Below are 25,668 nucleotides of genomic sequence, written 5' to 3' on the forward strand. Positions count from 1 at the left end.
GATATTAGTAAATTTCAAATAATAGATTTATTATTGAGATTACAAACTTACACTTTTAGTGTTGTTTATTAATCTTGTAAAGTAGAATGTTACGCGCATACGCTTTCGATGGAACATTAACAAAGACTGGTGCACATTTTAAAGTTGTAAGTTTAAATAAATATAATACAAGGTATTCTGAGTCATTCGCGATTATTTATCAGTAAATACATTAAAATATAATTATTATTTATGATTATTTGTAAAAATGTACTTAAATAATAATTAACGTTGAAATGGACATTTTTCTTTCCTATACGGTTTTATTTTTAAGAATTAGATAAAATTTCATTGAAAACAAAAATATATATATATATATATATATATATAATAAAATATAATAAACATAAGTTATTATTATAGAAAAAATGTATACGTACATGTGAAGATGTAATTTACTTTGCTGTTAGAGTTTTAACGCGACGTACGGATTCCGAATAAACTGTGTGGGTCAGAGGATCTATTTAAAACCTTATTATATAAAATGTTACACGTAGATAAGTAGTTAATGATCTTTTGTAAAACTTAATGAGGAATATGAAAGAAGGAGGTAATGCTCTCTTTATATGTATGTATATATACACGTGTGAAAATTAATTTAACGAAGAAAAATAAGAAGGTAAATTCGAGCGTTTGACATTTGAAAATAGAGTCTATTTAAATGACCCGCTTTACGAATACGCGAATTTAAAAATAGCTGAGTTAGGAGTCATCGTCTGACGAAGCAAAACTGAGGAGATTGAAAATAGAATAGCGGTATTATAGATGTAATGAGAATTATTGTTTAGTAATTGATCGCACTCACATGACAGATCGGTTAGCCACGACGGAACTGCAAGAACTGAGAGACAAGCTCTACTACTCGACGCGCGTCTGACTTTGACCTTTGTTTTCCCCCATACTAGCTCTATTAATGACATCTCTATCTTCCATCTAGTTATTCGCTGAATTAAAGCCAGAATTACATCGACAAAGGAACAGATCATTTTATTTAACGTTAATTCGAGCAACAGCTGCAATTTATTATCGTCCCAAAGCACGAACTGCATAGTCATGACATTGTCATTACTATGTACTTCTCCGTCATTTTATCGGATTCATTACTATAGCTGTGAATCTAATTCATATTCCATCGAGAACGAATGAACGCTATTTCGAATAATAATAATGTATCTCATATTAGAAAAAAAATTATCGATCTCATAAGCGTGAAATTCTTTAAATTTAACGTAAAAAAAAATTGATAAAATTTGCAACACGAAGTGCTTATACGTTAGATAATTTTTTTTTCTTTTTTTGTGCACAGATAAGGTAAATATTCCTTTCAGATTAACCGATGATTATTTTTAATATATTCATGTCTTTCATTATTTATGAGTATTGATAACAAACGAAATTCAAATTTCGTTTTAGTATTAGTTTAGTAGTGCATCGATGTACAAATATATGTATATAGAACTTACCGATTTATTTTCGAATTAAATCCATCGAATTATCTTCAAATATGTGGCATTTCTTTTTCTTCTTCTTCTTCTTCTTCTATTCATGTATCGTTTTCACAGTAATTATATTCCGTATGTTATTTCGGATTAGTCAGCACAAGGCACGCATTTATACATATACAAATTTCAAACTATTTTACAGAACACTGCATCATTTATGAACCAGCAAGATAGTAATATGACCGGAATTGAAGATATAAACTCGCCGGATATGGATATTAACGCAAGAACTTCCGCACCTTCGTATTATGGAAGGAATATGACGTTTCCTCGGCCGGCTTCATCTTATGCGGATAGACACGAACTTCCGGCCGTAGTTATCGAAGGAGAGAATAACAGACTTCTTGTAGAGGTAAGAAATAACGTCATTTACTTTTAACGCTTTCTCTTAACTCGATTCGGTGCAATTCATGTGCATTCCTCGATGTGGATCGCATTTTCTACGCTATTTATAACTGTTTTTGTTAATGATTTTTGTTTGCTTTTCTTTTATCTTCTTTTTCTTCTTCATCTTTTTTTTTTTTTTTTAATTTGTGATTATAACGGTATCGAACCGTTATTGAATTTTTATTTAAATTAATAAAGTAAGTAATATGTATGTGTGCGTGTGTGTGCGCGCACACGTATATATAATTATTTTTTCGTATCATGGGTAAGTTATTTAATTGTTATAAAAATAATTTAAATGTTTATAGCAACAAGAAAATAGCTCTTGCAGCGATGGCCATCTATCCGGAGTAATGCCAGATGTAGCAATGGCTACTGCATCGTTCGGAGCTTTGCAATTGATGGAACATCAAGAATTGGATCTTGGCGATGGAACGTCACATATTTTGCAACATATTTCACCGTCAACTGGAACCGTAGGTCTAAATCGTTCTTCGCTTCCTCGTCAGCATCAAGGACATATTTCCGCCCCACCTCCTCTGCCATACGCGTACCAACGTACCGTCACTGCCTTACCGAGGTTTATTTAACATTTATATACAATATGAAAGAAATGAAAAGAATCCGCTAATAGAGGACGAATATCTTCTTTACACGGCGTATCTGAAAGAAAACAAAAAAGAAAAAAGAAAAAGAAAAAAAAAAAAACAAAAAAACAAAAAAAGAAAAGAGGAAACCTTGTTATTGCGGGTACAAATCTATTACAAGAGAAAAAAAAACACAAAACAAAACAAAAGAAAGAAAAAAAAAAGAAAAAGAAAAAAAAACAGAACAAACCCAGAAAATCTGTATTTAGATTTTAATCGGTCGTTCACAGCCTAAGAAAGTAGTTAATATTAAGTTCCATTTATTTCGATAATTATAATAATGTGAAAAGAGTTATTGCTTAATAGTTATTAGATGCACCGCATGTGAGGTATAATGCGGCTGTGACTTATACATTTGTGAAACGTGAAAAATGTTTGTGGCTATGAGCACACAGTGAAAATGTGTTCATAATGTATGTGGGTGTATTTATGTGCGTATGCATGTGTTTATTCTCATTAGTATTTACTTAAATACGTTAAACGATGTAGCTAATAAACTTTGATGAAATGCATATATCGGAAATATGCTGTATTTAAACATTGCGGACCGGTCGCGATAGATTTCCTTTATTTTCTATCTAATTGTCAGATATTTTCTATATCGTAGTAATTGTTTACAGATTAATTATATCAAAATTCAATTTTATCTATAATTTTGTCCATTAAAAGGGAATAAAATGTAATATAAAAAATAAAGATGTTTTAAACAAATACGAGAGAAAACAAAAATTTCATACTCATTCGAAATATTAATCGAAATATTAATGAAAGTAAAAAATTTCATTGATGGATTGACGCTGGTCCGCAATGTATGAAAATATGCAAAGCGGTCTATATTTTCATAGAATTAAGATTCTATGGGAGATCATTTGCTGACTGATATTATCAATAATGTACAATAAAGCGTTTAATTTTTATATATGTATATTTCTATAGTTCGGTATATATTTAAGTTCTTAAAGACCGACGATCCGATCTTTTATGTAATTCCAATCGCATAAAAACCGTAGGAACACTCGTTCTTGAACTTTACGCGACTCTTAGTCTCGTTTGATTCATTTTCTTTCTTTCTTTCTTTTTTTTTTTCTTTTTTTTAAATTCAAGAGAAAAAAAAGAACTTCAGCATATATAATATTTGTAATTATACGAAACAAGACATTTGTATGATATCTTCCAAATTGATTTTTTTCATCATATCGATGAAAACCTTTTTTCCCTTCCGGCGTTTAGGAAAATACATTCTCCGCTGTTAGATATTATATAAAGCAGCATTAATATTAATGCGGAACCATTAGCCACTTAAATGTGCGTGCATATAGTTATAAATAATAGTAAAATAATTCACGGGAACTATCTGTATCTATATTAGAATGTTTTATAATTCTTCGTGAATCATATTGTTTTATTTTTATTATTGTTTTTATTCATCTCTTTCTCTCTCTCTCTCTCTCTCTCTCTCTCTCTGCTTTCCCCCCTTTTCTCTCTCTCTCTTTCTCTCTCTCTCTCTCTCTCTCTCTCTCTCTCTCTCTCTCTCTCTCTCTCTCTCTCTCTCCGAAAAGGTTGATAAAATTACGTTTTTCAAGTTTTCTAAAAAAAAAAAAAAAAAAAAAAAAAAACAAACAAAAAAGAAAAAAGAAAAATTATTCTTGTTTATTTTTTTCTTTTTTTTTTTTTTTATTTTTATCTTTTCTCGAAAGGAGCCTATACAAGGGTATACGCAACTAAATTTCGAAAGTTGCATATAACAAAGTTTTAAAGGAGATACTATTTTTATATAAAAAAAAAAAGAAAAATACATTGTAACACGAGAAATGTGTTTATGTTATCTCCCCGTCATAATAATAATAATAATAATAATAATAATAATAATAATAATAATAATAATAATAATAATAATAATAAAATAATAATAATAATAATAATAATAATAATAATAATAATAATAATAATAATAATAATAATGAAAAAAAATCACTTGCTTTTACAGTTTTATAAATGTATACTTGACATATTTCGAATATACGTTTCTTTTCAAAAGCTTCCTGCCTATAAATTTTTTATCTTTTATACTATACCTCCTTATCTCTTTGTTTAATTCGTAAAATGGCTGTAAATAAAATAATTTTTATCTTTATTATTGATAAAGAAACTCTAATGAAATATTAATATACAGCATATTATGGAGGGAAGTATTTAAGAGAAAAATTTTTTTTTGAAATAACAATCATTATAAATTATTATTACATATTTCGTTGGCATATGATTTTTTAAATTTGTTAATAACATTTTATACTTTATATATATTCTAACACTTCTGACACTTTTTTTAAGAAAACGTATATTCAGTAAAAAATAATTAGTATATAATATATAAGAACAATTTCATTTCTCTGAATAAATATTAAACATTAGTTCTTAAAGATGTTAATATGCTTTTACTTGTCTAATAAATAGAACACGCGCACATTGATATAAAATTGAATAATGTTTCATTTTTTTGTTTCTATCACTTTTTTTTTTTTTTTTTTTTTTTTTTTTTTTAATATCTCATTTTCATTAATTTATCTGATATTGAATTAACGATGTATCTCTCTCTTTCTCTCTATTTCTCTCTTTCTCTCTTTCTCATTTGTTTTTTTTTGTATATTTTCGCATAATACAAATAAAAATTTTGCAACAATATTAAGAACCATTGTATGTAGTGTACTGTTCTACTCCGTTATTAGTGGAGAATATGACAGTAAATTTTTATCGACATTAACAAAAATTGTGCCTAATATCTTTTGCGTCGTTATTTGTGTAACGCGTATTCGTCAAATGTATGCGCAGTATAGAAATTCGCGCACACATGTATGTGTATAGAGTATATATCAATATATATCAATACATATATATATGTATGTATTATATATATGGATATTTAATGTACAAGACAAATTAAGAAATTCATTAAAACATGTATAATGCTATCAGTAGAGAATGCAATAATATTTCCTATGCTAGAAAGAAAACAGTTTTAGATTCGTTAATGATGATAAATTTCATAGATCCTTAAGCAAGTTTAAAAATATATACCAAAATTATTAGATCTTTCTTTAAGAGGGATATTGTTATTTATTATTATTTTAATTTTATTAGATAAATTTTACAACTTTAATTATCATACTTTTATATTTTCAATTATAAAGAGAGCAAGTTAAAATTATTGCCTTAAAACAGGTATACTCTTTGATCGTTAAATTAACACTTTGTAAAACGTAGAATAGTTGCAATTTAATATTTTAAGAAATTATAAGTATGTCTAAAATGTAATGTGTAGTATCAGTTTTTAAATGAGTAGGCAAAGAGTAATGTAAATAATAATGTCGACAATTTTAAATAATAAAAAAAAAAAAAAAAAAAAAAAAGAAAAAAAAAAGAAAAAAAAAGGAGAAAATAGAAAAAAAAGAAAATTAGAATCCGATGATTATCTATGTTTTAGACAAAATTTTGTAATATCTATATATTATTTATATTTTGAAAATTATTTGAAGGGACACAAAGCGATGAACAATTGAGAATGAACAATTTAGAAATATAATTTTCTAAAGAAAGTAAAAAAGGGATCCATGGAAAAATCGATTTAATCATTGGTGGTTAGTCATCATATTACAAAGATCGTATAAGAAATGTATAGTTTTTATTTACATTTACCTTCCAATTTAAATAAATTCAGCTGTATAAGCAATATTATGCTGAACAGTTGTAGACTCACAAAAAGTGAGATCGAATGCGTGATTCATCAAAGAGAAGCAAAACGTACATATATTTATTCATGGAAATAGGTTCGTAAATACACTCGCAATTAACGAGTATTTTTATATAACACCTTCCTTCGTGATATAATCTTTATTATATTCTTTTTTTTATTTTTTTTTTTTTATTTTTTTATATTTTATTTTGGCTTGACAAATTTACAGTAGAATAATATTATAACTTTGGTAGATGAGTATATGTAATATAAATGTCATCAGTCCGTTCTACAACTAATAAAATCATTTATGTTTTAATAAATCTATTAAAGCATTTGGAAATTTCTTTTATGAGTAACATTATCAGTTGTAGTAATAAGGAGCATTGATAAAATTAATGCAACCTCTTATATTTTTCTGTTTAGCCATATTAATAGAATATTCATTTATTTTTTTCTTTCAAATCGCTTAGCACTTTGTTTATATTACAAAAGGAAGTTATTATGTATTACAATTACTTAAAATTTACGTAGGCATAGTCTATATAGGAAAATGTTATATATATTATATATATACACACACACATATATATATATATATATAATATAATATATAATTTGAAATACATGATCTTTTTCTTTTTTTAAACACATCCAATTAGTCATGGTATGCTCTTGCTTGCGTTAACAACTTGCAATATGATTTGCAATTTAGAGAGGAACACGTGTATGTATACGAAATATGAAGTGTACAATTTTTAAAATTTCACTCAAAAGGGTGCAACAATTGCTGCTGCTTCTCCTCTGCTCGTTGGTAGTGAAGCACATTCATGCCACTTATTTAAATGAGGGTCGTAACATTCTACAGTAGAAATAGTTATCTGTGTACGGTAAAAATTGATTTCTTGTGATTGATCCCCTCCTATAACATACAGTCTACTATCAGCTGCAGCAACTGCAGGATATGAACGACCAATATTCATTGGTGCCACCATGCTCCACTTATTCTGTAATGTAATCTAATTATATAAAATCAAACAAAATTTTCTGTTATTACACGATTAAATCTATTTACCTTTTCAAAAGAATATCGTTCAACGGAATTTAAAACTTCTTGATTTTTATTGGTACCACCGACCACATAAATATAACCATCGAGAACGGTAATACCCATTTGGGATCGCGGCGTTAACATAGGAGCTAAGTAATTCCATTCTCTAGTAACTGGATTATAACTCATTACATCTTGTCGATGCCTACTGTTATGTGTACATCCACCTACTACATAGATTAATCCTGAAAAAAAAAAAGAAAAGAAAAAAAAATTGTATCCAATTATTACAATGTATTATCAACAATATATATATTGGAAACGAACCTTCATAAGCGACAACTCCCATACTGAAACGTGGCTCCGGAAGTTCTCCTTCGAGAGTCCAAGTATTAGTGATTGGATCATAAATTTCTATAGAACCGCCAATATCTTCTCCTACCCAACCACCAAATGCATATAAGCTATTATCCAAGGCACAAAGTCCAAATTCACACCTAGGTTCTTCCATGCAAGCAATCGAAGTCCATACATTATCTCGAGGATCGTAACACTCGCAATTCGCAATGATGCATGATTCGAGTTCTCCGCCGACTACATATACTTTACCATCTAAAAGTGCTACACCCGGTAATATACGTCCTATGCTTATTGGTGCTACTTCGCTCCATTCACTGCAATTATGAGAATGAATTATGAAATAATTATGAAAATTATTAGAGGAATGTAAAAATAATTGGAGATATGAAAAATCAATAAATTAATATACCCAGTAAAAGTATCATATTTTTCAATACTCTCATAAGTGCTTTCAGCAGCTCTACCCCAACTATCCGCAGCTTGTTCCCTTTTAGAACCACCAATTACCAAAATATTTTTTTTAGCACAAAGTCTAGGCTGTGCATGAAGAGGTACGAGACATCCTTTGTTACATATTAAATCCTTTTCTATGGAACGCAAAGCAACAATAAGACTGGCATCTTTACATTCCAATATTATTCGTTCTAAACGTGCCAACGAACAAAGTCTTAGCCGTATATGACCTAATATTTCAAACACATAGCATCTTCTCGCAGGTATATCATGAGTGATCCAATTGTATGCAGCTTGGAAGACCTGTAAAAAAAAAATATGTATATTTATATATATATATATATATATTTTTTTTTTGTTACAAAAGATTTAAGTAATTATTTGAAATATTTACCTTGCAAATGAAATTATGATTACCTGAAATTCAGTGTCGATATGAATTAAATCACTGCTGAGAAAACGAACGAGATGTTCTTTGGGCAGGTCTAAAAACTCCTCTTCTTGAGAAACTTGAGGAAAATTGACTTGTATAAAACGTAAGGCAGTCTCTAATAGATCCAACCTGTTGTGTGCTTCTGCAAACCTTCATGAGAAATATAACATTAAAATTTCAATCCATTCGGGAATATATTAAGATGCACCATAATAATAATAATTTTACCTATAAATTCCAAGGGCATTTGAATAATGTAGTTGTTGTTCTAAATAAGTAATACAGCCAGAAACTACTTCATCCAATTCAAGCATATCGGCAGCAGCAAACAATTCTTGAACATTGTCTTCAGTAATATCAACATTTCCAGTATAGATAAAATCTATTAATAACGAAAGGATTGAAGCTGATATTGAATGAATTTCCACCAATTCTTGTTGTTCTTCGACAAGGCCACCAGTAAACATAGCATTGAAATAAGCACTTCCAGCTGCTAGAACCGATCTGTGTGCATGGATAATGCTACCATCGGCAACAAGGCCGACATCGGTAAATTGATTCTTTAATCGTTGGCCATTTAAATTTCTCAAAACTTTTGGCGCATATTGTCCCACTGCGTATACAGTACTAGTGGCGTCTGAGGTTGGACTTACAGGTTGTGTAGCAAATCCCATATTATTAGAGTTGTGCCCATTCTTTAGTGGCGGTACTGCACCATCCGCCATGAAACCATCAAGTTGAACTTTGTCCACTGTTCCTATATAATATTATAGATACGCGTGAACGTTATATGGATAAGAATAAATTATATTAGAGAATATATAAAATAATAATTAATAAGGATGTTACTTACGACATATACGAGAAAGCACCTTATAGACGCTATGAAACGACTTAGCGTTATTTTTCCCCTTTAAACGCATCACTACCGCCGCATTTTCACTCCAATTAAATAATCGTTTAACGCCAACTCTCATATACTTATGACATCTATCTTTATCTTGAAAATCAGTTATCACGTATTGAGAAAGATGGCATACATTAGATAACCTATTAAAAATGTAAAACTATCCGTGAAATCATGACAAATTTAACTTTCTCATATTTATTTTTCTCTTTTAGTCGTACTATCTTTCACAAATCACACTGTGCCATAATACAATAACGTAGAAGCACAAGTTGGCAAAAATAATTGTAAATATCGTCTCGCACCACACCTATTATGAAAAATCCCGAATATTCTCGTTCACTCTCACTCGCATAAGGATCCAATATCCGTAATTATCTTTTTCTTGGTATACATATTATTTTGTCAGATAATAAGAACTTGATTTTTTTCTTTCACTCTATCCTTATTCACTATCAATGTTCTTACTCTCGTCATTCGATTTTGCTAATTCGATTACAATATAATTATAGGTTCATCGGCTTTCTAGAAGTACCAACCACGAAACAGGTCATTGTGTGTATTATAAATTGTTATATGTATCTACTACTACACATTTAATTAAGCACTTAAGAGGGAGAAAGAGAGAGGGCGTTTAAAGCGGTACGACGGAGAAGACCTCTAGGCGAAAATTATAAATACAAAGAGACTTTTAAAATAATCACTAACACTATACAAATATTGAATCGCATCAAAAATTTCTATTGCATATTTAAGAAATTTGAAATTATGCGTATGTATATAAAATTCGTTATTCTAAAGTAATTCAACAGAAACGTATTTGTTTTGTTTTGTTTTTTTTTGCATATTACGAATAAACAAATATTATAATTTAAAAAAAAACAAAATATTATGTTACTACTATTGTTGATGACTACTATTAATTAATATAATTAGTATAACAAACAGCGGGTATTTTTGAAACATCAAATACGCATTTTGATAATTGATGGAATTAATGTAAAACGAATAAGTTAAATAAAAACAAATATATTATCAATCCAATATAAATTATAGAATACAAATCATAATAATATTTAATAATGTAAATTTAATATAGGATTGAAAATACATTGCGCCATTTAATTTTTACGCGGTTAGTTGTAATTCTGCGTTACGCGCTAGAAGGCGCTACCGTCGAGTCCTTTTCAAATCTAATATCACAACTTATATAGTTCATTAGTAACGTTTCGTAATTCATCATGGCGTGTAATTCAAAAGTTGTTCTTTATAAGAATATATACAAGTAGATAAAAGTCATTTAGTATTATATATAAATATATATATATATAAATATATAATTTTTAGTATAATTAATTTGAAACAATTTAAACATATTTCAATATTTCGAATATTCATGAAAACTATTAGAGAATATCGGATCCGACAGATGGACGATGCATTCTAAGTAATCAGAAATAATTTTATAATTTACTAATCAAAATGAAATGTCAAACTAATACATTCTATTCGTTCAAAATTAAATAATTATATATTTATTAATTATAATTGAAAAAATCTACGCGCATATATATATATATATATCTATATATATTTATATATATATATATAGATTATTATCAGTAGTAGCCTACTTTTGGAATCGATTTATATATTAAAAAGTATTCATTATCTTGAATCGCGATAAGAAGTTGATATCTTTATTGGCTCGAAGGTTGTGTTCATATTAAATTGAAAAATAGACCCTTCGTAAGGAGAAGAATTAGTAAATATAAATGTGACGCGATAGATAGATTTACGCTTACGATTACTCGAATTATTATTAATATCTTTATTTTGAATCCTTTTCATTTTTATTTGTTTCTTTTTTACCTTTCTCGGACTAGCTATTTTCCCTCCCTCTCTTTACTATCTGTGTATGCCACTCTCTTGTGAAAGTTAACATAGCCGCATGGAACGCGGGGGCTTTCGTGAATCGTCCTATACGCCTTCTTGGTAGATCCGTAATACCACCATCGCCAGTCGGTCGCTTAGCGATTACCTCTGACTTCGACTTTCACTTTGAGAGCTACCAAGTATCTCTGTCTCTGTTTCTCTTTCTCTATTTATCCATCTCTCTCTTTCTCGCTCTCGCTCTCTCTCTCTCTCTTTCTCTCTCTCTCTCTCTCTCTCTCTCTCTCTCTCTCTCTCTCTCTCTCTCTCTTTCTTGCTCTCTATCCATCTATATCTTTTATTTCCTCTCCTGGTACATCTTTCTCTTTCATTCTTCCTTCGTTCGCCAATGTGATCGAACTCTTAAAGTGATCGTTCTCTGTTAAATGTTTAAAAGACGGATAGTGTTTCTAGGGGGGATGGAAAAAGAAAAATGCGATTTTTCTTTAAGTGTTTAATATCTTTATGATTTGACACCTATCTGTGATTTAATATTAAAAATCGGATAAGTGAAAAGAAGAAAAGGAACGATAAAGGAAAAAGAAAAAAAAAAAAAAAAAGAAAGGAGAAAACAACAAAAATATTACGAAATATGTATTGAAAAAATTTTTGGATATTCATACATCGATCACGTTCTCGATCACTCCAGAAGCATAGTCAAGAGATTCGTTTGAAACAGGTGAGAGTTTTTCTAATCATAATGCATTTAATGTTTTAAACGCTTGTGACAAATATATATATATATATATACCTTTGGTATCACCGTTATAAAATGTATTAATTATCATTGTTAGAACACCTTCGTTGGTGTGAAGAATGAGTATACGGAAACATTAATATATTAAGATAATAAGAAATATTTTAAATAGTTAATTTCTTTATCTCTTTCTATCCCCTCTCTTTGTCTCTCTCTCTCTCTCTCTCTCTCTATTTCTATTTCGTAATTTTATACGAAGTCGATGACTATAGTTATCGTCGAGATTTTTACTGGATGTCCGTCGTCGTAATATTCGTGTCTCAACAACTTGCTGTGTTTTTTACCTTTCTCTCCTTCATTCACCCATTTCTCTTTTTTTTTCTATATTTCTTTTTCTTTTTTTATTTTTTCAACCAACAACATCTCTATCTCGAGTACGATACATCCGGCATTGCTTTGAAATGAATCAGAAATCGATCGACGTTGTATTCTCTTGTTGTTCCAATTGCAATCATAATTTTTCACGGTAAACTTATTAGATACACACACACACACACACACACACACACACATACACACTCGATTTATATATATCGGGGAATTACGTTTCGTTTTTTATGATGAACAAATGTTTCATAAAGGAAGAAAAAAGTAAAAGGAAAGAAAAATGAAATTAAATAGGAAGGGAGAGATGATATATGTATGTGCAGCGATATCAAAGGATTATATCAGATACGGTGTAAATTAATCTTCGATAAATAGATAGATTATACTCGCGTTGATCTGATAATTTTCACTCGCACATTGTGCATGACACATTGACAAAAATTTTCTTTATATCTATCATGTCTTTTTGTCTCACTCGGACATATATGTACTTATAGAAGAAATCAAATTGTAACATTTAATTGATAGTGAATTTCAATCGTAAGCAATGCGTTTTATAGCAGGCTATCAGACGTGAGTAGTATTATTTCTGTTCTCTCTCTCTCTCTTTTCTTTTTAATCGAAAATATATATATATATATATATATATATATATATATGTGTATGTATATATATATATATATAGTCATAAAAATTAATCATACTCGTTATAGATTTAACGCGATGATCCATAAGTCAGTTCTGTCTTTTGTCTTTTTCTTTTTTCATTTTTGAAAGTTTATTCGTCAGTAATAAAAAAGTAGGAAAAAAAGTAGGAAAGTTTGTTTCAATCTAATGATGCAACTATTCGACGAAACGTAATTCTGATTCATGATATATGCATGTAAAATTCCCAATTTATATTAACTCATAGGTATCGTGTAATAGAATTTCATTTAGGACAAACATATTTCCTTTTTATATTAATGTAACATTAACCATTAATCATGCGTATAATTTCTTTGAACATTATTTGAATATTTTTTTTTTTCTTTATAAATAAATAAATAGATAAATAAATCAATAAAAATTCTTTTATTGTTCCTGGCTTTCTCAAAGATTTTGGAATAGGAAAAATTGAGGATACGTAAAGGAGGAGGGGGAAGTAATAATAATCAAATAAGATAGTACGTACGATCGAGCTACGCTATTACCAAAATATAACGGAACTTACCTGTGTCAATGGCGAGGTCGACGTACGACTTTTTCTTTTACCGAAATCTTTGGCTCAACTTACAAAGAATTCATCGAAAATAAATCGTATATATCTTCTCTCAAAAATTCAACATAAGCTAAATTAATCTTTATTATCTTTTATTTGTCGATATTCTACGCAATATCAATTATCGATGTAATGCCTTGAAATAGATCGGGTTTAAAAAGAAAAAAAATTAATTTACGTATACTTCTATGAAAATCGATAAGACATTTTTCAATTTGTAATCTTTCATATCGAAGCTGTTATCGTATCAACATTCCCGAAGCTTAAATTCACAATAAATGGAAATAAAAGTTAAAAATGTTATTTATACTAAATATATAAAATTGAGAAATGATGCGAAAAAGAAAAAAAAAGAAGAAGAAGAAGAAAAAAGGAAAAAAGATATTATTTATTTGTATCGTTATTAATTATAGATTATTAAAGAAAGAGTTTGAATTTATTTGAAATGGAATGCGAATAGAGAAAGAACGTGTTTGATCGTAACAGATGTTAGGAAATAGAGTGAAACTACGATGTATGTATGTTAATTCGATGAAAGAAAAAAGAAAATATTTTATGCGCGTATATTGTAGACAGATATTCGAAAAGTAAAAGGTGGTGGAAGAGTATCAGGTAATGCATACTATTCTTAGAAGAAGTACATCTAAAAAAAATTGGCAAAAGGAAAAGAATGTTGGAGAACGACTAGCAAGAAAGGGAGAGACATGTATGTGTTCAACTGTAAGTGTGTATATATGTATGTGTGTGAGTGTAGTCGAGGGTCGTACAAGCCAATACTGCAACGTATCTTGAGGGCGGTAACCTACACTGCCAGTTGTCTTGTGGATGGCCTTGCTACATTATCTGCCGCGTGTTTCGTTTCCTTTCACTTTTAACAGTCAGGAACCAGAAACCTTCTCGGATCTCCTTGAACGAGGATACGAAAGGATTGGAGAGAAAAGACATTCTATTATTTCAGAAATCATATTTCTTCTATCTTTGTATCTTACGATATAATTTTAATCATTAGTAAACAAAATTAGCATAGGGAAAGTTGACACTGACAGTGAGACCTATTCTATACGAGAAAGAAAAAAAGAAAGATAGGGGAGATACGTTTTAAGATAATTATCTAAAGATATTTAGATAGAAATATATATGCAAGTATTTATGTTTCCATATGCGGCATAGAAAAATAGAGAGCGATATTAATGTGATGCACCATTAATAAAAAAAAAAAAAGAAAAAAAAAGGAAGAAAAGAAAAACAAGGGTACAGCTGCAACGGATTAACTTACAACATCGTTTACTTAGTTACTTCTTATGGGTAAGGAGAGAAAGCTGATAGACAACAAATCCGTTACGTGGCACGTCACTGAAATATCTAGAGCGAAAAAGGTTCCGCATCGGTCATTCCCTGTCTCTGTTTATTTCGTTAGGGTTTATTGAGTATGATGATGTATCAATTTTTATGAATAAAAAATTTTTTTTATATTTCATATGTAATATCTATCTCTTTCGTTTCACGCATACATACTTTTTTCTTTTTATATTAGAAATCGAACATAAATATAAAATGTATTTTTTTAATTCATTAAATTGATAATACGAACAGTCAAGTTCTTTTTTTATTTTTTATTTATTTATTTATTTTTTTTTTTTTTAGTATCGACGAATCATAATTTTGAAATTTAATTTTTACAGGATGTCAAAGGCTCCAAAACATAATGGTAGCATACATGGCGGCGGGGTCACTGGACCAGATGATTTTTCCGATGGAGAGAGTACGCCTGTTATTCAAGATTACACCGATAGGTAGTTAATTTTGTTTTTCTTTTTATTTTTTTTTCTCTTTCTCAACTCTGAATTCAAACAAATATCCTATTTTTTTTTTTTTTCATAATATTTCATCGATTAATTAATTCATATGGATATACATGTTACTTGTTATTTTCTCATAACAGAAGACCAGTCGAAGAAACAAAAGAATGGGATGTCTTCAGAGATCCACCACCGAAAATCGATTCGGGCTCAATGGCAAATCAAAAATGTCTTGAAAGGACCGTACAATTAACAAAATTTTTTGTCTATTTAATCGTCTTCGTCATAGTATTAGTTAGCGGTGTAATTTCTAAAGGAACGATCTTTTTCATGACGTCCCAATTGAGATCAGATCATAGAATTCCTTATTGCAATAAAGATTTAGGTAATGTGTCCTTGATATATTTAGAAAAAATATTTTATCTGTGTAAATAACTTATCGTGTTAATGCTAAGACGAATATTGTGTTCATTGTAGGCCGAGATAAACATTATGTAGCAACATTACCAGAAGAAGAAAGAATAGCATGGATATGGTGTATTATAATCGCTTTCGCCGTACCAGAATTTGGCGCATTGATACGTAGTATACGTATATGTATTTTTAAGTCATGGAAAAAGCCACCATATTCTCATTTTTTCCTTGTATTCCTTATGGAAACATTTCATGTCGTAGGACTTGCGCTTATGTTTTTCTTAGTACTACCAGATGTTGACGTTGTAAAAGGAGTGATGTTAACTAATTGCGTCTGTTTTGTACCCGGATTGTTAGGTAGGCATGATTCAAAATTTGCTGCTAATGATCGATAGACACTGTTCTTTTTTTATCTTTTTTCTTTTTTTTTTTCTTTTTTTTTTTTTTTTTGAATGATTTACTCCGTAGAATAACTTTTAAAAATAATCTTATATTTTAATATATAATATTTTAGGACTTTTGTCGCGCAACAAAAACAAAGACGAATCGAAAAGATTTATTCTCGTACTAGTTGACCTTGCTGCATTAACTGCTCAAGCAACGAGTTTCGTCCTTTGGCCTTTACTAGACACATCAAGACCTTCCTTATGGATTATCCCACCTTCCTTGATACTCGTATCATGTGGTTGGTGGGAAAATTATGTTTCTATGCAAAGCAGTATCGGTAAATTGATGTTTGTTATTAATTAATGAATTGCGAACAAATATTGTGAATTAATTTTGGTGAAATTAATTGATTAATCTTTAAAATTTTTATTCTTTTTTATTCTATTATATAGGCTTTGTCACAATGCTGGCCCAAGTAAAGAGAGAATTGAGACTGACTAGATATTTTACATACATGTTCGTTTCATTCTGGAAGATTATAGCATTTTTCATTAGTGTTTTAACGGTGCTATACATGAGAGGCGAGAATATTGGTCATTTATTTACAATGTTTCCTACTGCATTTGGACAGCACAAAATTATTGTTCACACAGTCGTACAAACTAATGGTACATTATCAGATCTAAAAGACGTTTTATTAAACAGCGATATCGACATCGATGCTGACTTTAATACACCTATTTATGTCTTATTGTTACAAATATTCAGCGCATATTTCGCTTATATTTTTGGTAAGCAAATGGAAATCGTATTTCATATTATCTATGATACTTATGAAAATCTGGTTGTTGTTAATTTTTTTCCTTTTTTTTTTTTATGAATATTATGCTTTTAGGCAAGTTCGCGTGTAAAATTCTGATACAAGGATTCAGTTATGCATTCCCTGTAAATCTTACAATACCAGTAACTATTTCCTTGCTAATTGCTGCCTGTGGTCTACGTAATAGCAATCCTTGCTTTTTCCATGATATTATACCAGATTATCTTTTTTACGAATCACCACCACTGTATTTTTTAAACGATTACATAACTCAACAATACGGCTGGGTTTGGTTACTTTGGTTGCTCTCTCAAACTTGGATAACTTTACATATTTGGACACCAAAATGTGAACGTTTAGCAGCTACTGAAAAATTATTCGTTGTACCTATGTATGATTCATTGCTGATCGATCAGTCAATGGGTTTAAATAGAAAGAGAGACGATCAACCGGAAGTTAAAGTGGAGGTCGGTATTGAATTATAAAAAATATAAAAATTAGAGAGAATTGTACTTTGATCTTATATATATATATATATATATAAAAAGGAAGAAAAACAAGAAAAAATGCTAGAGCTATAATAACGTTTTTTTTGTCATTTAGGATTTAGCAGAGATAGAAAAAGAAAAAGGTGATGGAGATTATGAAACTATATATGAACAAACAGATGGCTCGACCACTCCACCTTCAATGGTAAAAAGTAGCGACCATGTGACCAGAATATACGCGTGTGCTACCATGTGGCATGAAAACAAGGAAGAAATGATGGAATTTTTAAAAAGTATTTTGCGACTGGACGAAGATCAATCAGCTAGACGTGTCGCACAAAAATATCTTAAAGTCGTTGATCCGGATTATTATGAGTTCGAAAGTAAGTTAATTAATTCGATCATTATAGTATACATATATATATATATATATACGTTTTTGGAATTAACTTAAACATATTTTTTAGCTCATATCTTCTTCGACGACGCTTTCGAATTATCCGATCACGACGACAACGAATCACAAGTTAACCGATTTGTAAAATTACTCGTTTCAACGTTAGATGAAGCAGCGACCCATGTCCATAGGACAAGAACGCATGTCAAAGATCCAAAAAAATATCCAACTCCTTATGGTGGACGATTGGTATGGACTCTTCCTGGTAAAACTAAAATGATCGCACATTTGAAAGATAAGAGTAAAATTCGTCACAGGAAAAGATGGAGCCAGGTAATATCGTTCAATATTTCCGTATAATATTTTTAATTACGGAGATAATGTCTGAAATTGATTCGAAAAATGATTGATATTTTTTATTAGGTCATGTACATGTATTATTTATTGGGACATCGATTAATGGAATTACCCATTAGCGTGGATCGCAAAGAAGTTATTGCTGAGAATACGTATTTATTAACACTAGACGGTGATATTGATTTTCAACCAGCCGCTGTAAAACTTCTTGTTGATTTGATGAAAAAGAATAAAAATCTTGGTGCGGCATGTGGTCGTATTCACCCAGTTGGTTCAGGTATATTCTTTATACTTTTTAATACATGACCCTATTAATAAAAAAATTTACGAAAAAGTAAATTCAAATAATATCGACATATAGGTCCTATGGTTTGGTATCAAATGTTTGAATATGCGATTGGTCATTGGCTGCAAAAAGCAACGGAACATATGATCGGCTGTGTACTTTGTAGTCCTGGTTGTTTTTCCTTGTTTAGAGGAAAAGCTTTGATGGACGATAATGTAATGAAAAAGTATACAACAAGATCCGATGAGGCAAGACATTACGTACAATATGATCAGGGAGAAGATCGTTGGCTTTGTACATTACTTTTACAACGTGGCTATAGAGTAAGTCGATTCTAAGAAAGATATTTCTTTATTAAAAATGATTTAATAAAAGTCGGCTAAAAAAAAGAAATTAATAACGATAACATTTGATTAGGTCGAATATTCAGCGGCAAGTGATGCTTACACTCATGCACCAGAAGGATTTAATGAATTTTACAATCAACGCCGTCGATGGGTACCTTCTACTATAGCTAATATTATGGATTTATTGATGGATGCCAAACGGACTATTAAAATCAATGATAATATTTCTCTTCCATATATATCTTATCAGATTCTCCTAATGGGTATATTTCAATATAATTAAAAAAAAAAAAAAAAAAGAAAAGAAAAACAAAGAAAAGAAAAAAAAAAGAGAAAGGCGATTTTTAATACTCTTTAAAATCTCTCATTTGTTAATAATGTTATAGGTGGTACTATACTTGGACCAGGTACTATTTTTCTTATGTTAGTCGGTGCATTTGTAGCAGCTTTTAAAATTGACAATTGGACAAGTTTTTACTACAATATTATACCAATTTTATTGTTTATGATTATTTGTTTTACGTGCAAGGCAAATATACAGGTAAGCGTATTGTTGCTTTTTTAACATGAATTTCTTGTTTTTTTTTTTTCTGCATTTTCGCTAAATTAAAAGGAATAAGCATAATATTTGTTACGCCACATATATGTTGTTTTGTCAGATAATAATTTTTTCATAATATGTTTGGATAAACAATAACTTAATATAAAAAAGAAAGATACGTGACAATTTTTGTTCGTAATTTATATTACAATACTTGTGATTGTTTTGTCCACGTCCAAAGTGTTTTATAATTTTCAGCTTCTGTGCGCACAAATATTATCTACGGCTTATGCTATGATCATGATGGCCGTAATCGTAGGTACGGCTCTTCAGCTCGGAGAGGACGGGATAGGATCACCCTCAGCGATATTTTTAATATCATTATCGGGATCATTTTTCATAGCAGCCTGTCTACATCCTCAAGAATTTTTGTGTATCATTCCTGGCATTATATATCTTTTATCTATTCCTTCTATGTATCTTCTTCTTATATTATACTCGATTATAAATCTTAATGTTGTTTCCTGGGGTACTCGAGAAGTTCAAGTGAAAAAGACAAAAAAGGTTTGTCCATTGCGATTTGTCTTCAATGTACTTAAGTGCATGTCATAATATCATAACACACAATTTCAAAAATTATCATTACACCGATCATTAATGATTATCATTTGTAATGCGAGCAAATCAGTATAATAAGCTTTTTATCATAATCATATTAAAAAATATTCAGCAAGGAATTCATCATATGTAATCTCTCTTATAGCATCATGATCAGTATAATACATCCGATCATACGTATGTATCACTGTGGTGGAGGTGTGGTATTTACATAAATGATGGTGAAGGTAGTAATTAATGGCTGAATGTATTATTACTAAATTATGTCAGTGTTTAACGCGAGCTGCACGCAAAAATAAAAAGATTATCTTTACGTTCATTAGAATGTAAAGGATTAATATTAAATAAATATCTAACTTATAAGAGGGATACAACAGGTTATCATGGCTGCAATTCTCAGCACCTTCTATGGTTTGGTGATGGTTGCCGTTGTAATCGGTATCGCAATAAGTATCGTAGAAGACAGTTTGTTTTCACCCTCCGCGATGTTTCTAATGCTGGTGGTGATGCAAATGCTGATAGCAGCCATACTTCACCCAAGGGAAATAAACTGTTTATTATACGGAATAATATATTACATAAGCGTACCATCGATGTACGTTTTATTAATTATGTATTCGCTGTTCAATCTCAATGACATTACCTGGGGCACAAGAGAAGTAAAAGCGAAGAAAACGAGGGTGGTAATTATCTGATAAACTAACAAATTAATCACTTTAGAAGGGAATAATAACGCTTAAACGTCATACTATCACGTAGAATTAAATTATTATATTTAAAAATGTTTTACATTTTTAACAATTTATTTCTTATGAAGAATTACATTAAAAACGTATACGGGCATCGCAAAATATATCCATATTATATGATATAATTTCTATAGGAATTGGAACAAGAGAAAAAAGAAGCGGAGGAAGCTAAGCGCAAAGCGAAACAAAAATCTTTGTTAGGTTTTCTTCAAAACGGTGCTGGAACAAATGACGATGATCAAGGTTCGATCGAAATTTCTCTGGCTAGTTTATTCAAGTGTATGTTTTGTACGCATGGTAAATCATCGGATGAGAAACAACAGCTTGTTGCTATCGCTGAATCATTAGAACTACTTGGCAAAAGATTGGAAACGATTGAAAGGTGCGTAATATAGGAAGATTATTTTTCGAATAGAAATTATAAAACAGCTTATAAAAACTAATTTTATTTGATAATTCTTCGATAGGGCCGTTGATCCACATGCGCATGTTTCTGGAAGAAGACGAGCATCCTCCGTGGGTAATCGTACAAATGATGCCTTGGGTGCAATAGGTGAAGATCCAGCCGAGAATGAAGAATGTCACAGTGAAACAGAAACCGTAACTAGCCAAAATTCGGGAGAAAATCGTGAGGGTAGTAATTTCTTAACGAGACCTTATTGGTTGAGCGACGAAGGATTGAAAAAAGGCGAAGTGGAAATTTTGTCGTTACAAGAGGAACAGTTTTGGAAGGATTTGCTTGAAAAGTACCTATATCCTATAGACGAAGACAAAGCGGAAAAGGTAATATACGAGAAGAAATTATTTTTCACGATATTAATTTTGACGTGAAAATATTTTCAAAAAGAATTCCTTTTTTACTTTTTCTTTTTTATCGCGTTTGACAGTATAAATAATATTTTAATATAAAACTTTTACCTTGCCTACTGGAAGATTGGATGCATCTGTATTAAGAATTAAAAAAGATCCTTAAATTTTAATGAATTTTATAATACTTGCGTCAGGCACGAATTGCTAAAGATCTAAAGGACCTACGCGACCAGAGTGTTTTTGCTTTCTTTATGATGAATGCCCTCTTCGTCCTCATCGTCTTTTTGCTACAACTAAACAAAGACTTGTTACACGTGAAGTGGCCATTTGGTATCAAGATGAACATCACCTATGATGAATACTTGCAAGAGGTAAAGCCAGCTCCGTCGGGGTGCCGTGAATCCTATGCTTTGATGATTTCCTTGTGAAACAGACAAACAACATGGATCACTGGGTCTCTCTCGACGGAGCATTTTTCTACATTTCTAACGTGTTTCGTTTTTTTTTTTTATCATTCCCCTGTAGGCCCGAATCGCTGGAGATCTGATTGAACTGCGCAACAAGAGTGTCTTCGCATTTTTAATGTTCAATGCCTTGTTCGTACTGATCGTATTCTTGCTACAGCTGAACAAAGATCAATTACATATCGTATGGCCGCTCGGCGTCAAGACAAACATCACCTACGTTGAAGAAACGTCGGAGGTATCGGGTATTCCCGAAAATGGCAAAAGGATATGCAGTTCCTCGTTGATGGAACATCGGTGCACTCTCGGTCCTCTATTTTCTTTATTTTATCGTCAAACGATTGTTTACAAAAACAAAAAATAAAACAAAAGATTTTCAATTTATAATTAATGACTATAAAAGAGAGTACGCAGAACTGAACCATCGTTACGCGGTGACTGCATTTGTCCACTTTACGAATATGTGTTTGTCAATAACATTATTCGTATAATGGCACGTCTGGTTTTAATGTTATAAACGCCTTGCACAGGTTCTCCTGGTTGGATCGGATTGTGGGGGTGCAGAAAAACTTCTAGTCCACTGACAGAAACATTTAGTGACTAAGCGATAACATTTTCATCCCATGTTTACGATACTTATCCATTCCATCCTCTCATTCGATTTGTTTTTTCTTTTTCCAGCTATTCACAAGGAATATTATTTCCTTAAACGTATATTTATTCAATCATTTAAAATAACAATCATTTTACAGGAATTCAGCATCTGACTACTCTATCTCTTTCTCTCTCTCTCTCTCTCTCTCTCTCTCTCTTATTGTTCCGCATTTTTTTTTTACAAGTATTATTTTATATATCTACGGAATGAAAGTTTGTTCATAAGGTTGTAACAAATACACTTTGAATTTGAATGCATAGAAATATTATATTTTTTGACTACTTTCACGTTTCGTAGATACTTACGCGAAGATATATCATACTCGTTAATTAAGAAACGAGATTAATATGATTTTTATATTTTTTTATAGCGATATTATAATTTATATGCATATACTTCATACATATACACAGATATTATTTTTGATATTTATTTATCCTTAGTTCTTTCCATTCTTATCCTAAGCCTGTTAAACAAGTCAATATTTTTCCATGCATTCCTATCTATGTTATGGGCTAGGTTTAACTGATCCTTCACTGCAAGAGGTGTAGTCAAATTCAAGCACCACTAATGCATTATGTGGTATATATATGCTTTTTATGTCTATTTACATATATAAGTATATGTGTATTTATGTATATAAATATTTTAGACATAGTCACATCGCTTCTATCACGATGGTAAATTTACGAATTTATGATTACATTGTTGCACAAATTTTAATGATTGCATCTGCAATAATAGTGAAATATATTTTGTGAAAAGAAACGATGGAACTTAATCTCAAATCTAACTTTCATTTGGTAACAGAACTTACTAGCGAAGTGTTTAATAACCACATTATTAACAATATTATAGATACTGTTCCAGTTTATGTATAAAACGTGCGATGTATATAAATTTTTATAGTCAACAATAGGTAGTCATCAAATCGAAAATTTTACATTATTTTTTAATTATGTTTTATATATTTTTATAATTAGCAGCTTTAAATTTCTTTTTATTCATTTGTACCTAATGTTGATTATCAATGTCAATAATTCACATAAAATAAATGTGCATTATATATAGCAAAGCGATATTAACCAAAAAATAAAGAAACTTTAGAATTAGAAATTATTATAAAACGAATACTTACGCACCAACGCATGCAATGCACATGCGGGCATGAATATTCGTATTATTGTTGTTATTATAATTATTATTATAATAATAATTATTATTATTATTTTATACTCAATATTAATAATATTAATAATATTTTAATATTTCAGGTACACATTACCAAAGAATACTTGCAACTTGAGCCTATTGGTCTGGTGTTCGTGTTCTTTTTTGCATTAATTCTAGTCATTCAATTCACTGCTATGTTGTTTCATAGATTTGGTACTTTTGCCCATATCTTGGCGAGTACCACACTGGATTGGTTCTGCTGCAAAAAAGTATGTCTTTATTTTATTATAGATCAGATGAATGATTAAATCAATAAACTTTACAATAATTCAAATATTGCTATTAAAGGATGTTACAGAGGAGACTTTATCATCTCAACAAGCAGTGGATATGGTTAGAGATTTACAAAAATTAAATGGTATGGAAGGTGATTACGATGAAGGTAGTGGTAATGGACCTGGTCGTAGAAAAACAATAAGAAATCTTGAAAAGAGTAAAAGAAAAGCACAATCGATAAACACACTTGATGTTGCATTTAAACATCGCTTCTTTAGTATGTCTGAAGGAGCAGGTGAGTGAATATTATTAACAATCAATGAAGTTGGCTTATAATCAATGATAGTAACTTTTAATTTTCATCTAATAGGTTTGCCCGGAAACATGTCTACACGACATTCAGTGAAAGCTTTAAAAGCTTTAGAGGGTAGACGAAATATCGTCGAAATGGCAATGCGAAGGAAATCACAAATGCAAACTTTAGGAGCAATTAACAAATATGGAGTGGCAGGTAATCCTCTTGGTATTCAAGGGCGACCTTCAAGAAGTAGTCAAATATCCGTAAAGGATCTCTTTGAAGATCGTGGACATACAAATCCTGGTTATGAACCCGATGAAAGTCCTAGAGATAGTCTTCGATTGCAAAATCTTAAACAACATGCTTGGCGCGAAGCCAACACCAATGTTTAACGCTAGAATATTTTAAAAACAAATTCAAAATATATTCAATATTTGAAATTAAAATATCATAATCAATCGAATAATAGCATAAAAATAGTAATTAAATATAGATTATTGTTTTCATTTTTTTCCTCTATACCAGCATATTTGAGGAGTAACATTTTTTGTATTTATTTGTTATAATATTTATTCAATGATTAATGAAAAGATATAGTTCAAGCAAACTCCAGTGTATGAAACACTGTCAAAATTGCAATAAAATTTGTTTAATATTGAACTTATTCAATTTTCTTCCTCATAGCATTAAAAATGATTTTGCATTTTAAAATTTAATATGTGTATGTTCATAAGATAACGAATAGGGGATATCTACGTCTATATATTTTACTGAATAATATACTCATATAAAAGCAATTAAAAAAATATTGACTGTAATAAAATAATAATATTTATTTGCTCTATTATTCATCTTATATGTGATAAAATTAGGATTTAAATTATATATATTATGCGTGCGTGCACGCGTACTACTGTATATGTTTATACATTTTTAAGCATGACAATATGCCATATGGAAAATAAATTTCAAAAATTCATATATCAATAATTTATATCTATAT

At 30.1% G+C, this 25,668-nt stretch overlaps 4 protein-coding genes across 20 annotated transcripts in view; 2 read left to right on the top strand and 2 right to left on the bottom strand.

Moving 5' to 3' along the window:
* Positions 1–2,117, bottom strand: part of LOC124952075 — a 5,851-nt gene extending 3,734 nt beyond the window's left edge. Inside the window, exons 1-2 of one of the 5 annotated variants that reach the window (XM_047501413.1) lie at positions 845–923; positions 420–481 (exon numbers count right to left, since the gene is read on the bottom strand). In XM_047501413.1, coding sequence (XP_047357369.1) covers positions 420–421 — 2 coding nt within the window. In that variant the 5' untranslated portion in view covers positions 422–481; positions 845–923. Of the gene's footprint in view, positions 1–51; positions 242–419; positions 500–844; positions 1,001–1,502 lie in introns of those variants that run through there. The other 4 variants (XM_047501439.1, XM_047501404.1, XM_047501422.1 and 1 more) reach the window with 4 other exon arrangements.
* The window catches only part of LOC124952015 (BTB/POZ domain-containing protein 7), an 11,310-nt gene extending 7,034 nt beyond the window's left edge, over positions 1–4,276 (top strand). For both annotated transcript variants that reach the window (XM_047501290.1, XM_047501300.1), the window contains 2 exons: positions 1,684–1,893; positions 2,237–4,276. In XM_047501290.1, coding sequence (XP_047357246.1) covers positions 1,684–1,893; positions 2,237–2,518 — 492 coding nt within the window. In that variant the 3' untranslated portion in view covers positions 2,519–4,276. The remainder of the gene's footprint in view (positions 1–1,683; positions 1,894–2,236) is intronic.
* A 1,904-nt stretch (positions 4,277–6,180) lies between these two features.
* LOC124952023 (actin-binding protein IPP) lies at positions 6,181–10,087 on the bottom strand. Of its 2 annotated transcripts, XM_047501320.1 has the most exons (8): positions 9,820–10,087; positions 9,456–9,652; positions 8,831–9,359; positions 8,587–8,752; positions 8,126–8,472; positions 7,684–8,030; positions 7,381–7,601; positions 6,181–7,312 (listed from the first exon to the last, which is right to left on the bottom strand). In XM_047501320.1, exons 2-8 carry the CDS (start codon positions 9,577–9,579, stop codon positions 7,076–7,078), a joined length of 1,971 nt encoding a protein of 656 aa, XP_047357276.1. In that variant the 5' UTR covers positions 9,580–9,652; positions 9,820–10,087; the 3' UTR covers positions 6,181–7,075. The 2 variants fall into 2 exon arrangements, with proteins under 2 accessions (XP_047357276.1, XP_047357268.1); XM_047501312.1 differs by having other exon boundaries at positions 9,456–10,087.
* A 1,091-nt stretch (positions 10,088–11,178) lies between these two features.
* Positions 11,179–25,655, top strand: LOC124951980 (chitin synthase chs-2). Of its 11 annotated transcripts, none has more exons than XM_047501172.1 (21): positions 11,179–12,120; positions 15,469–15,579; positions 15,729–15,970; positions 16,063–16,356; positions 16,514–16,723; positions 16,839–17,177; positions 17,282–17,673; positions 17,810–18,077; positions 18,162–18,424; positions 18,515–18,725; positions 18,810–19,057; positions 19,152–19,344; positions 19,468–19,622; positions 19,881–20,186; positions 21,124–21,371; positions 21,457–21,772; positions 21,994–22,170; positions 22,325–22,501; positions 24,193–24,360; positions 24,440–24,662; positions 24,738–25,655. In XM_047501172.1, exons 2-21 carry the CDS (start codon positions 15,470–15,472, stop codon positions 25,055–25,057), a joined length of 4,860 nt encoding a protein of 1,619 aa, XP_047357128.1. In that variant the 5' UTR covers positions 11,179–12,120; position 15,469; the 3' UTR covers positions 25,058–25,655. The 11 variants fall into 11 exon arrangements, with proteins under 11 accessions (XP_047357128.1, XP_047357169.1, XP_047357189.1 ...); XM_047501155.1 differs by lacking the exon at positions 11,179–12,120 and adding an exon at positions 12,852–13,098; XM_047501166.1 differs by lacking the exons at positions 11,179–12,120; positions 19,881–20,186 and adding exons at positions 12,852–13,098; positions 20,618–20,923.
* The last annotated feature ends 13 nt before the right edge of the window (positions 25,656–25,668 follow it).

The sequence above is a fragment of the Vespa velutina genome, chromosome 1 (assembly GCF_912470025.1).
Source record: "Vespa velutina chromosome 1, iVesVel2.1, whole genome shotgun sequence".
In the NCBI taxonomy this organism is placed as follows: Eukaryota; Metazoa; Arthropoda; class Insecta; order Hymenoptera; family Vespidae; genus Vespa; species Vespa velutina.

Coding starts and splice junctions, on each gene's coding strand:
- LOC124952023 (XM_047501320.1), bottom strand. CDS start 9,579: ATGAGAGTTGGCGTTAAACGATTATTTAATTGGAGTGAAAATGCGGCG. Junction 8,031..8,125: donor AAATATGATACTTTTACTGG/GTATATTAATTT, acceptor TCATAATTGCAG/TGAATGGAGCGAAGTAGCAC. Junction 7,313..7,380: donor AACGATATTCTTTTGAAAAG/GTAAATAGATTT, acceptor ATTACATTACAG/AATAAGTGGAGCATGGTGGC.
- LOC124951980 (XM_047501155.1), top strand. CDS start 13,073: ATGCGTTTTATAGCAGGCTATCAGAC. Junction 15,971..16,062: donor TTATTGCAATAAAGATTTAG/GTAATGTGTCCT, acceptor TGTTCATTGTAG/GCCGAGATAAACATTATGTA. Junction 22,502..24,192: donor ACGTTGAAGAAACGTCGGAG/GTATCGGGTATT, acceptor TTAATATTTCAG/GTACACATTACCAAAGAATA.